The sequence below is a fragment of the Saccostrea echinata genome, unplaced genomic scaffold (assembly GCF_033153115.1).
Source record: "Saccostrea echinata isolate AGI-Se365-2 ecotype Australia unplaced genomic scaffold, CSIRO_AGI_Sech_v1 ptg000014l, whole genome shotgun sequence".
Lineage (NCBI taxonomy): Eukaryota > Metazoa > Mollusca > Bivalvia > Ostreida > Ostreidae > Saccostrea > Saccostrea echinata.
The window spans coordinates 12,849,644-12,863,124 of NW_026889763.1; the positions used below are offsets into that span (position 1 = coordinate 12,849,644).

At 32.7% G+C, this 13,481-nt stretch overlaps 1 protein-coding gene across 2 annotated transcripts; it reads right to left on the reverse strand.

The window, feature by feature from the left end:
• Positions 1–2,052: 2,052 nt before the first annotated feature.
• LOC133187235 (serine/threonine-protein phosphatase 6 regulatory ankyrin repeat subunit B-like) lies at positions 2,053–5,762 on the reverse strand. Of its 2 annotated transcripts, none has more exons than XM_061322588.1 (2): positions 5,721–5,762; positions 2,053–3,038 (listed from the first exon to the last, which is right to left on the reverse strand). In XM_061322588.1, the coding sequence occupies exons 1-2, from the start codon at positions 5,736–5,738 to the stop codon at positions 2,421–2,423; spliced, it is 636 nt and encodes a 211-aa protein (XP_061178572.1). In that variant the 5' UTR covers positions 5,739–5,762; the 3' UTR covers positions 2,053–2,420. The 2 variants fall into 2 exon arrangements, with proteins under 2 accessions (XP_061178572.1, XP_061178573.1); XM_061322589.1 differs by lacking the exon at positions 5,721–5,762 and adding an exon at positions 3,763–3,991.
• Positions 5,763–13,481: the final 7,719 nt, after the last annotated feature.

Genomic DNA, 13,481 nt, shown 5'->3' on the forward strand with positions numbered 1-13,481 from the left:
GCCTCATCTTATTGTGTTTTTGATCAGATTTAATGAATTGAGAGAGTGTTATATAATTTTTGTATAATTTGGTGTAAGGCTTTCTGTGTTCTATTCCCTATGTGATTATAAAGCCCCACACAATTCAACTTGTACAATCTGTATTGAAATGGATTGTGACCTTTATGTTATGAATGTATAGAATTTGACCTGGGACCTATAGATATCTAAAGTTACAAAGATCAAAGCCTTTTACCATTATGTTCAAGTAAAATCTCGATTACCTTTAGTCCTTAACCAAGGTTTTCTTTTTAAGAAAGTTATTGGGTGTTTTTCCTTGTTCTTTGTGAGGAACTAAGTATTATAAAGGCCTGCCAAATTATAAAGACACTGACTTCAAAAGATATATTTACATTACTTGAAAATTGATACTGAGATTTTAACAGGTATTTCTTTTGAACTATATTGAGAAATACCCCTCACTTGGCAATTGCTTTTTGTCAATTCTTAACTGTTTAGAATTAAAAAGAATTGACTCAAAGCACTTACTGCACCAAAGACTTTTTTAATCTTTTATCGCACAAATTGTCAATGGTTTACACACAGCTTTAAATATGTCCAAGTTCAGTCATTTTTTTTTAATCTTGAGGAAAATGCTTATTTTCATGGTGTAAGAGAATTTTCAAAATTGAAAAAGGTCAAGAATAAGTAATACTTATGAAGGCATTAGGAAATTGAATAAAAATTATAAAAGTTTTTAATATTTTTTTCAATCTTCCTAATTTGATCTTACTAGGCCATCGTAAATAATGACGAAGGAAGGATAAAATACTGAAGGAGAAAAAGAAAAAGGATTGTCTCAAGTCTTTCTACGTAACGCCTTTTCTGACGAGAGGCGGATGTTAGTAATGCCCTCGTAGTGTCCTCTATAAAAGTTTAGAGTTTTTCAATTTAATTGTCATATACAAAATTTAAACTGAATATTCTATATTTTTATAGAGGACAGTAACTATACTGCCAAATATTGCACGAAGAGAGGCTTATTTGTGAAGTACACTTGAAATTCGAATAAAAGATATTTGTTATGAAGTGTTAATTAACGTGTTATCAATATACAAAGTGGATGCTTAAAGTCCTTGACGAATTAAAACGTTTAAACTTACCGATAAGATTGATTTATTGTCGGGCTCTTTGAATTTTTAAAATGGGAACATTTGCCAATGCATGCAGTATTGTCAAGATCAGCAGTTTTATAACTAGACACTTTTCCAGATCAGCTGTCTTTTTCACACCGCGAACTGAGTAAAAGAACTGTAAGACATTAAAGCCAAAATCCCCAGATATTCGCATTTGGCTAGATAATAATGTCGAATTGAATTTTTTATCGTGTTACTTCAAATGCAGTTGCATGTATATGGATTTTTTTTTTTATTTGGAGCTGAGAGTCGGAATATGAACCGACATTATCGATAATATTTTTTTAAGTCAAACTTTGGTGATACAGTATATGCAATAAAAATTGGTTTATGCGAATAACGCATTTGATGAAGCTAAAATTCAACCGTGATTTTACCATGTTTACCGGTAAAGGAGTCCTGATTTTACCGGTAAAGGAGTCTTTGACAAATGAGGATTTGGTTTTACATGGGTTTTTTTTAGGATCCAACATATATAAGATAAGATATAAATGTGAATATTTTAGGGAACAATTAAAATACAGTTTTAAGCAGGTGAAGAATATATATAGACACTAAATTCCATGTAAAATTGCACCTTTGAACAAAATCTACAGTACTAAAACATATTTGCATTTCCTAAGCTTCGGCTTGAATAAATTCAGAAATTTGCATATCCAACCGATTTGTCAATTTTACCTGTGTAAACCCCGAAAAAAAGGGGGCTGGTCAAATGTATCCAATCACATTGACTGCCACTAAAATTTCATGTAGGCTGGGATAAAAACACAAAAGAGTAGCTTCGTATGTGAACCATAGCTCCTCAAAAAAAATCTGGCTAAAGAAAATGAATTTTTCACCCAAAAAATATTTTTAAAAACCCAGATTTCTTTGGTTTATTTGCGGAAAATTTGCAATATAAATAAACATATAATACATTTGTTCATCGCTAGTATACCTAGCTATAATGTTTAAGGAATTCTGTAAATGATTATTTGTTCCACGAATTACATACAAAGAGTACTTTGAGTTTCTTAGCTTTTAAAGGTCTTTCAGTATTACTGTACTGTGTTAATTTCAGTTAAATACCTCCATAAATGCTACAAAATGTATGCGGGAAAAATCTGTTTATAAATAAAATCATACATGTATAAACTACACATAAATAGAACTTCTGTAAATTATTAACACATTAAATATGTTTGTTTGTATAGATAATGTTTGAACACGTTGAGAATTTGATTCATGGACGGAATTTCTAAATGGTCACGACCTAGATCCGGAACATCCCGGAAATGGCAGAAACCGGAAGTTATTGAGTGGCGATCTAAGCGAGCCTTCGTCTCTTATAACAGCATTTTCACAATTAGAGATGTCAGCCCCTAATTTCCTAAGCGTTTTCACTGCTAAAGAGTTATGAGCACGGGATGCGTAAAATACGGGAGTCTTCCCATTACTGTCTTTCGGGTCTAGATCTGCCCTTGAAGTGGTCAAGATTTCGATCACGCTTACGTCACCTCTGTGAGCCGCCATATGTAAAGCACTACATCCGCCGGGGACACCTTCCGGTTCTCCCATTTTGAGATTGACGTCAACACCGGACCTGATGGCATACTTCAATAACTTCCGGCATCCTCTTAGGGCACACGCATGAAATAGTGTCCATCCATCAATTTGTGCACTAAAAATATATTTGGCAAGTTCTTTATTAGATTTCACAAGTTTCTTAACTTCCGTCACTAAGGCTTCTTCGTCCTTTTTCAATAACGCCAGAAAAGCCACTGCTTTCTCTTGCGTCTCATCCTCTGTCATTTGGCTGCCAGCTTGCTCTGTATGCAGGTTCTTGTGGAGGTATCTGATTAATGCCTTGGCCCTTAGTCCAACCTACAATAACAAGAAAAAAAACAGTGCATTAAAGCGAACAAATGGTCCACCATAGATTTTTGTATATCAACTTTATATACCAATTTTAAGCACTGCATGTGAAGCACTTCATTTCGTACACGGAGAGAACTTAAGTCCTTTTATAAATGTCTTGAGACTCCTCTACAATGATATTTTACATTATTTTAAGTTGGAGATTAAGTGTAATGTCAGTTATTAGGACTCAATAACACAAACGATGTATTAAACGTGTTCGCATGTCTGCCATATCGACTTTCTTGAAAGCAGTTTACATAAGGTATGGTTTAAACCCAATCTTTTCAAATCATTTTACTCTCGGAAATTCAACACCCTTGACAAAATATTGACAAAGCTTTCGACATCCAATCCTTGTCTAACAAGAAGGGCTTCTGAAAGACGCTTAGCAGATTTCAACGAATCTTGGTGTCACCACAAATTATTTTTATGCAAAAATCCCTACAAATCTTTTGATTTCACCTAATTTTCACATTATTTTCAAAATGAATGTTTATTTTAATGAATATACCCTCAAGTTGCCTTCCAAATTCACGCCTATTACTTCCTTATATGGCATAGCTTGAAAATGTGCGTGAATTCATTGAAATACATGATATATTATATATTTAATTTATTTAAAAGGGAAAGAAGCGTTTAAATTTGCACGCTACCAAATTTGAAAGAGCAATGAATGGATATTGATTACCTCCATATCACAGAGATGATTCCTTATAATAACACAGACACCTCCATGTTAAATGTAAAATTGATACCCAGACAACTGTCCATATATCCAAATACATATAGCCATAGCAATCAAAACCACAAAACCTGAACACGCTCCTCTCCAAAATGGTCGACTACAAATTGTTTAAATAAGTTTCGAAATCCAGACAATCGTTGCAGATCAATCAATTTAAATATCCATTGGGAATTATTACATGTTTTAACAGATCAGTGCGGCGATAAATCTGAAATAATACCTACCATTGTGTAGCGTTAAAAAGTCTACATATATCATCGCGCGTGTTCATACGTCACAAAAGTCAATATAATATACTGTATATCTAGATTGTCTTTTGAAATCGCCGAAGTAATGGTCTTGCTTACAATTTTACAATTGATTTTGTTTAATGCCAATTGTTCATTGATATCAAACACTAATCATCGGCAATTTTAATTGTATTGCTCCTTCATTTAAAAAATAAATTATATGATTGACAATATTCGTATATTGCACATCTTGGCTTCTTTTATAAATAAAGAATTCTTTAAATATTGTTTGAATCTTATTCATTCATTCAATTATTTTATTTATTGGGGGGGGGGGGGCTTGGAAATGTTTCCAGTTTCTCTCTAGTGCAACAATTCTTTCCAGAATGTCTTCTTCTCTGCACAGTTAATTCAAATGTTGTTCAATGAGATATTTACTTTTTGTAGATCTTTACATTTATTTTTCAGAATTTTACATGAAAATGAAAACAAAAAAAAATTCAATCTGTGAGTAAGATTAGAATTGGTTCGGGGTGGGGGTGAATATCAGAAAAACAGATACGTGGAGCAACTGTTAGAACAGCTCTGAGCTCAAACTTAAGGTAGGTCCTCGTACAGGTAATTGAAAAAAATACGTAAAATGGCTTAATGTAATATGCAAAACATATATGCATAAAATATATCTTCAGCTTGAGAGGGTTCAATCTGTATTCAACCAATCACAATATTTTTATTTTTATGCTTGTATAGGGCTTAATTGGCCATTTATGGTACAAGCTCTTGTATCCTTTCAATTGGGAATTATATTTTCCTTTAAAAAATGGCAATAAAATATCATAGACGACAAATTGTTTAACTATTGTAGAATATTTTAAGACAGTTAGATTGTACCGTTATCCTCTATGCACCTCAGATCTTTTAAAAGAGTGTTTAGGTGGGGAAAATGCAATATGTATTGGGAAAAAAATATTTCTTTTTTTTTGGGGGGGGGGGCAATTTTCAGTTGGGTCAGGGTCCCTTTATTGGTCCTGCATGCAAAAGATTTATTAAGTCCTGGCTTTTCTGGCAGCCAAATGGTTATACATGTAAATATAAGTCTCCCTCTAAGGCCCTCACAATTCGATATTATTATTACCCCCCTCCTCACACTATTTCAGCAAATTTACTGCAAAACCTTACACCACTGTATGTAACTATAATGTTTCCTGGATTTTTACACACGAATTTTGACCACTATACTATAATATTTAAATCATTAGATAAACAAACAGGCCCGTAGGAAGCAATTTCAGTTTGGGGGGGGGGGGGGCACAGCCAAACATTTTCAGTTGAGGGGGCACTATGAACTACCAAAATTCCTTGACAAGCAAAAAAAAAAAAAAAAAAAAAAAGGTCATCAGCCGTTTTTATTGAGGGGGGCACAAACATATAGTAGCTAAGTTTTCTATAGGTTCTATGCATTGGCCAAATTATTGGGGGGCACCCCCCCCCCCCCCGGTTCCTACGGCCATGACAAAGTTACACGTTCATACGAAATCTTATCACGCAACGAACGAATGTACGCTTACTGCTAAGTAGACTTGTGCACCTGTCCCAGGAAAGTGTTACATGCATACAAAATAACTGTCAAAATGTCGATTTCCGGGTATAAAGTATACTTTTCACACTTACCTTCATTAAATATTCCATATAAATAATTTTTTGTCTGTTTCTTTACGAAAGTGTTTATAAATTGTGAATAAATCTTCAAATTGAGAGCTCCGTGACGTCACGGTATATTCTCACGCGACCTGATCAGGCCATACGAATCATAACAAACCACCACGCGTAGCATGAGGTGTGTGTACCATGATCTGTTGTGACCACTTGACCTACTTTACGACTTACGCTACCCGTTCATGGTTCCAAAAAATTTTCAAATCCATTATTAATATTCAAATTAACTCAGATGCTCAGTTAATAAACACTTCCTCTTTCCCTTAAATAACAGGAAAAGATATAATTAAAAGAACATATTTATAACTTATACTTGTTGGGGGAAAAGTAAATTTATGCTATGATAAAGGAGATTGAAAAAAGCTTCTTTTTTCGACTTGCAGTTTGCAGAATTAACTCGAATGTGGTGACAAGTATAACATTTAGGATCGCTGCTTTATATATATATATATATATATATATATATATATATATATATATATATATATATATATATATATATATATATATATATATAAGCCTGTTATAGTATAAATATATAAGGCTTTTTTCCGTTATTATATTATGTTAATGAAATCATGATGATTTTTTTTATATCTCTTTCACAATCTGATTCTGAACCTAGAATATCCCGCACTATGCTCTACTACAAATTAATTAATATAGATCAAATTATGTATCGATCGAGATTGAATTTATTAAACTTCGTTTCTTATTTCAGTAAAACGGAGTTCTGAGTGAGAGATTGCTATTCATGTGTTCACATGTAGTGCTGAACTGTTTGTTATTCAATAAAAATATATGAATATATATTTCATCATACCAACTATAGGTACGTCAAATAAAAAGTTTGTGGACAAATTATTAATAGTGAATGATTATTTCTAGTCACATGCAAATAAAAAAAAAAGTCCGTCTTACTTAGATGCTTGTGAAATAAAATACATATTTAAATATTGAAAAAAAAAATAAAATACAGCAAATGTATTTGGGACATATACTAGTTCAATATGAAACAGGGGAATATCCTCTATCAATTAATGTAAAAATGAGAATATCAACATTCTGGGGGTAATCTACAGATTTAACTGGCAAGGCGTAAAGAACTCGGGGAAAAAAATCATAATAAGCTTATGGTATATGTTATCAAAATGCTATGGTATATGTTATCAAAATGCTATGGTATATGTTATCAAAATGAATAGCTTACCCCTAGTAACAACAAATTAATGTAAATATGATATATACGGTCCTCTGTTATCATTTTAGGCTTGCAGGCCTGAACGGCGCAGTGAATTATTAGTATTACATATGATTACATAATATTTAAATCACTCATTATCGATCGACGTAATTTATTGATGTAACCTCAAAAATTAATGAAAGATTATTGATATTCAGAAATACTTATACAAATTCACATATTGAAAATAGAATTCGCTGGTTTTTAACCGAAAAAAAAGATTGGTGTTGAATTCCCTTTTAATTTAACTGCATGTAACGATTTTGTCTTGTTAAGTTATAAACATAATATTTATTATGGAAGAAAATTATACAGTGGAATTAGGCACACACTCTCCTTGTATGTATTTACAACACAATTTAGTTTGTACGCAGTCTTAATATATATAAGGTATGGCTAATGTACAGTATTATGCAAGAATAATCAATCAAATCTACCAAATGTTGAATATATGAATGTACAATAGGATAAATGTGTTCATTTTCAGCAATGCACTGTGAAACTCCCACCCTCATCCCACCCTACCCCAACCCAACCCACCCCCTGGCTCTGTTGATTGTCTATAGCAAAACGTTTGTAGAATCTCTAAAACTTATCCATTTATCCATGTCCTCAGCATAATTTTGAATCGAAAAAAGGTAATATTTAACAATACATGTATATATATTATATTACACAATGTATTACAATCTTGATTGTTAGTTTTCGTATATGTTGTTGTAATATTACTAATTCCTAAATATACTAATGAATTTAAACCACTGTAATATTTAAAAATAGAAACCTAATGATAAACTTACGTAAATTTATAAATATTATTAATTTTTCACTCTTTGGTTGGATTCATTCTTGTGCTTTATATTTGTGTCTATTTTACATTTGTATGCTAGATTTGAGACCAAATTCTCCGAAAATTGTCGTCCTTTAACACGAGTATATATTTTTGAAGTAAGTTTATTTTATTGATAAAAAATTTCATACAGGTACATGCATTTAAAAAAAAAACAATATGAAGGGAATTTACTTAGCTTGGATCAATATAATATTACACTATAGACGCGAAGCAAAATCAGATTCGACATGTATATACCTACTTACCATTACAAGAGAAAACCTCGAGGTTGTGTGGCCAGTCGTCTTGCTTTAGACTTTTTAATCTTGTCATAAGATGCAACTCCTAATTTACAAAAATACATAATGTTTAGAAAAAAGAGTCATGGATACGCATGATTTCGAAATCCCCCAATTTTCAGATGTATTTGCTATTTACCGTTCCAAATTTTCACGCTTTCGCTTTGATCGATATCTATAAAACCTCATTTTAGAAAATGTTTTATAAATAACAATTAAAACCCGAGAGCCGTTTACTCAAAGAAAGTATAGTTTATTTTTGATTTTTAACACCAGGCAATAAAATGCCATCAATCGAAATATCTATTGAAATCAACATAGGAGTGCCCTTCGTGTGCGAGTGTTTATTGAGGTCCACTGTCAAGAACTCTTTAAAAAAAAAAAAAAGGGGAAAAAAAGCTAGCAATTTTCTAGACACTTGTTTCTGCAATAAAAGTTTACTTCCACCGTATAATATTAATAATAATTTTATTGCACTAGAGGGAATAAACTTTTATTACAGAATTAAATAAGTGTCCATTTAGAACTAAAATATGTGATAATATTTACTTTAGGCTGTATAGGAAGCCATTACAGTTGGGGGAGGGGGGCTCAGTTAACAGAAATTCCTTGATAACTTCTCAGACATTACTATGGTCATGAGGGGGGTACAAATGTGTATTGCTTTGTGTTCCATTGTATAGTACACCTTGGCAAAATTTCAAAAGGACGGGGGATCCCCCCCCCCCTCTTCGAGTGCACCGGTTCCGACGGGCTTGTTTACATCATTTAACTTTTAGTTTAAACTACATTATAGTTTATTCTACATATGCTAACTCTTACTCATACAACATCCTTTTGAATGTACAATATGTATTGTGTCTTTGTAACGAAGGAAATTGCATAACGTAAGGATTAAATGATTATCTCTCTCTCCCTTTCTCCACAGGGTTTAGGTGTGCTATTTATTATCCTAATGCATTTTCACGTAAATCATAGCAGGTTAATTATTTCTAACTAGAATTACAGGGATACTTTACCAGTGGTAAATAATATACTCGTATGCGGTCAAATTTTAGGTCGAATGTACTCGATCGTTGTGAAATTGTTTTACAACAAGATTTGTTTGTTTTGACAACATCTTGTCCGAGGTTGAATCATTATTTTAAAACATAAATTTTTATAATTATGGCAAAGAATCAAGATGAATTCGTTCATCATTGATAGTACCCGCATATCAATGTATGTTATAGGAAATAAGTGTTTATGGGGCATGACATAGGTATATATAGTTTGTAGGGATTTATTGCAGTGACTGAATGATCGAGTCAGGAATTGTGTATAAGTAAATCCTAGTCATTTCAGGAAATCCAAGGTGTCCCCAAAATATTAGATAATTGTGCAGAGTCCCTAAAAAAATCACGAATTACATTTATTTCAAAAGCTAGCGTAAACTAGCCATATTCAATATGAATATGCAGTGTGAAACTTGGATTGTTTATTTTTATCAAATCCATATTTCCCCACTCCATGCGGGGAAAAATAGAATTTGTTTATACAGTGGAACAAGACAGATACATGTACTTTGACATTTTTTCTTCAACCTCCCCTCCCCCTTCCATCCCCCCACCCTCCCAAAAAAGAAAGATGCATGCAGTTTCACAAAACTCAAAGTTTTCATTTGGGGGCGCCTAACGATAAAAAAAAATCCATAAAATTTCTTTTATCACGAAAAGGGGGCTAAAACAGGCTATGCCTGTTGGCCAATTCCGTTCATGCTCGTGAGTATTTTTTTTTTAAAAGGGTCAGCCCCCCCCCCCAACCCCGGTGTAAAATATTCGTTTTACAGCCTGTTTTACTTAAGGAATAACTGTCTAATTTTTTGTATTCATGATGTGATCAATCGAGTGGCTTGCGTGATAAATTGCATAAACGCCGAAGGCGTTTATGCATAAAATTATCACGCAAGCCAATCGATTGATCATCGTCATGAATCCAAAAAATCTGTCAGTTATTCCTTATATTTACATGCTCCTGATTCTGCAAATTCCCGTGCTAATAGCCCCATTTCTGTCTCTATTTGTCCCGCCCCGCACGTGATTTTTTTTAACCGCGCCTATCGATGAACCAGTAGATTTATGTAGAAATAAAGTATTTTTACAATTTGTAATTTTATCTCGGACAAAGACATTGGAAATGTAAATATATGTATATATCATGTAAATTCATTTGCAAATTTTGAAAGGACACAAAATAAATCCAAAATGTATAACCTACTATAACATATAAATTTTGAACCGCTATACCAAGTAAATTCATGATAAATGTATATTTTGTAAACCCTTGACGGCACCATGGCCCGGCGAACCGGTGAAGGGGCACGGGGGGGGGGGCAACAGATTTCTATAGAAAATAAAGCTACTTTATGGATGTGCCCCTTCAATATTTACGTGCTCATCTCTGATGACCTTTTTCCGTTGTGCCCCCCCCCCCCCCCCTTGCTTCCTACGGGCCTGGCCAGCATAAACGACAAGGATTGAACTTTATCAGGGGCACTAAAAAACTGCTTTTTTTCTGTTACACTAGTAATCAAATTCTTGTGCCCTAAAATTTCATGAAGATTTTCCCCCTTCAGTGTCTTTCGAATTGACTGAATTTGTTTGAAAAATGTACAGGACCATTCTCTATTACCTGTAACATATGTAACATATGTATACGCCATAATATCGTAGATCAATAATTTTTGCTGTTTGTTTGAATCAATAATTTTTGCTGTTTGTTTGAATCATACCACTGTCCAGCTTAAAAAATTATTATTTAAAAAAAAAATGGAAAACATCCTTGATGTTAGAAGCGTATGACCATGCAGTTTAGTACACTGACTTCTGTCCAAATGTCATAATTCTGAACTGAAATTCTGTAATTATCCGAAAATAACACCTGTAACTCTGTTTCAAACGTGTTTAAATAAAAGAGTTTTTCTTGTATTAAAATGGAAATCCTTTCAAATTATTACACCTACCCCCGGCCCTAATCATCATCAGAAGTCTGCTCCCTTCTATAATTTCATGAATTTTGTTCATGGTTTCATGCATGTGCAAGTATCATTGAAATTACACATATAATTCAGTATAGAATCTGAGTATTGAATATTGTATTTGATTACTGTGAGTATGTCATACCTGTTAAAAAAGTTTTCATTGGTGTTTTAAAAAAAAACTTGGAAACACCCGGAATACGAGACTGATTGATTTTGATTTTAGAACCTGTGTTTCATTTTCCGGTTGAGTGATTGTCGATTGACCTGCCCAGCACGGCAGCAGGACAGCTGAGTGGTGATTTTTTTTTAATTGCATGCAATAAAACTGCTTTAAGGTTTTGCCAAAGGTCAACGTGTCCAAAAATTTATTTTTACAATAGCTCCAAAACTATGTGGTTTATAAAGTTAAAACTTTTACAGTTTATAAATATATTATTGATTAACAGATAGAAAGTATCAGTCTAGACGAACTCCAAAAACGGCGTGAACTCCGAAAACGAAGTCAATGGCTCCATCATGCATTGCGGCAAAATGGCGTCCGATGTAAACAAACGATGGATTGTCGTTCGCTTTCTCCAAATATACGGCTGCATAATGGCTGTATTTAATGCATTGTGTCTTTATTTTAATTTTTATTGAATGGATAATTACATTTATTAAATTATTTTGTGGATATTGACTTATTTATTGCTTCAAACTCTTGCATACTAGTAAATTGGATATACGACATCGAATTCAATAGTGCCGGTAAGAATTATTTTCTTATTTGATTTATTGTCTCCTTGATTTAAATTTTATGTCGTTCCTAAAATAAAGATGCTTTTATTTGTTTTTGAAGACACCCAGCTTGTATTTGTTTTAATCAGAAAATGCGTATTTTTCAACATGGAGCAGAGATATTCACAGGTTCATTTTTAGAAGACATGTTGTGACCTTAATTTCTAGAAGAGTGGTTTTTAAAGTTTTCTTATTGATAGATTATACTTTTAAAAATGTTTTCATAATAATATATGTTCGTATGTGATAAGAAATCGGTAAATAACGACGGTAAGAACTTACGTGTTCAATTCAGATGTCGTACACAAATAAAAAAACCGGAATGCTAATTTATATGTAAGATTCAGTCAAGTTTTTAACAGTTACAAGATATATTGTCCCATTATGCATATATATCCTTTTTATTATGCATATTTACTTCTCAAACGTATCATTTTCTCTGTAATTGATCTGACTTCAAACGTCAACTTTGAAAGTAAATATCTCCTATTTTGCAAATAAAATCAAAAATCTGACAAATACGACCTCTTCCGAAGTCTTTTATTTAGCATTTCTGAGTACTGTCTTAATTGCCATACTTTCCAAAACTTTGCACCGACAGTTTTTGTAGACCCATCAATTTTGCCGAAAAATCGCCATTTTTTGTGTATGTGCGCATGCGCGGACTCTTTTTTCGGAGTCTTTTTCAGTCTCAATTTCTTACTTCCGGAAACGCTGTTATTGGAGTTCGTCTAGACTGAGTATCACTTGATAACAAATACTTAAAAAAAAAATTATTGAGAAAAATTCATTTTAAAAAATGCATATATTTTTTAAAAACTACATCTAATTAATTCCGTACTTTTAGCGAAAGCCATCATTGCAGAAACAATATATGTTTAATATCAATGAAGGGCAAGTTGGACTTCGATAGCCTCTGGAAAGTTGTTTTCTCTGTTTATTTTGTCCAAATGTTAAGATTTGAAACCGAAAGTACATTGCAAATGGCGGATTTTATAGGGGTCTTCTCTTTATACATGTCATGCTTTCAATAACAGCCTTTCAGAGACCATTCACGTCCAACTTGCCCTTCATTGATAAACATATATTATTTCTGCAATGATGGTTTTCACTAAAAGTACAGAATTAAGTGGGTGCAATTTTTTTTAAAATATGCAAATTTTTTGAAACTTTTTTCTCAAAAAATATATTTTTTTAAATATTTGTTTTCAAATGATACTTTCTATCTGTTAATCAATGATATATTTATAAACTGTAAAAGTTTTAACCTTATATCTCACATAGTTTTGGAGCTATTGTAAAAATAAATTTTTGGGCATATTGACCTTTGACAAAACCTTAAAACTGTTATACATGTGCAACAGTTTTTATCGCAATCGAAATACAGCGAAGTTTATATCAGATATTGCAGCCATAACTTGGTTTCTTAATGTTGGAAAAAAAGGCGTACGGGACTTTATCTGTTATTTGGTGATAACGGAAAACGAAATGGAGTTACCAACATGATGAGAAATCCTTTCTCTCAGTCAAACACGATATTTACATA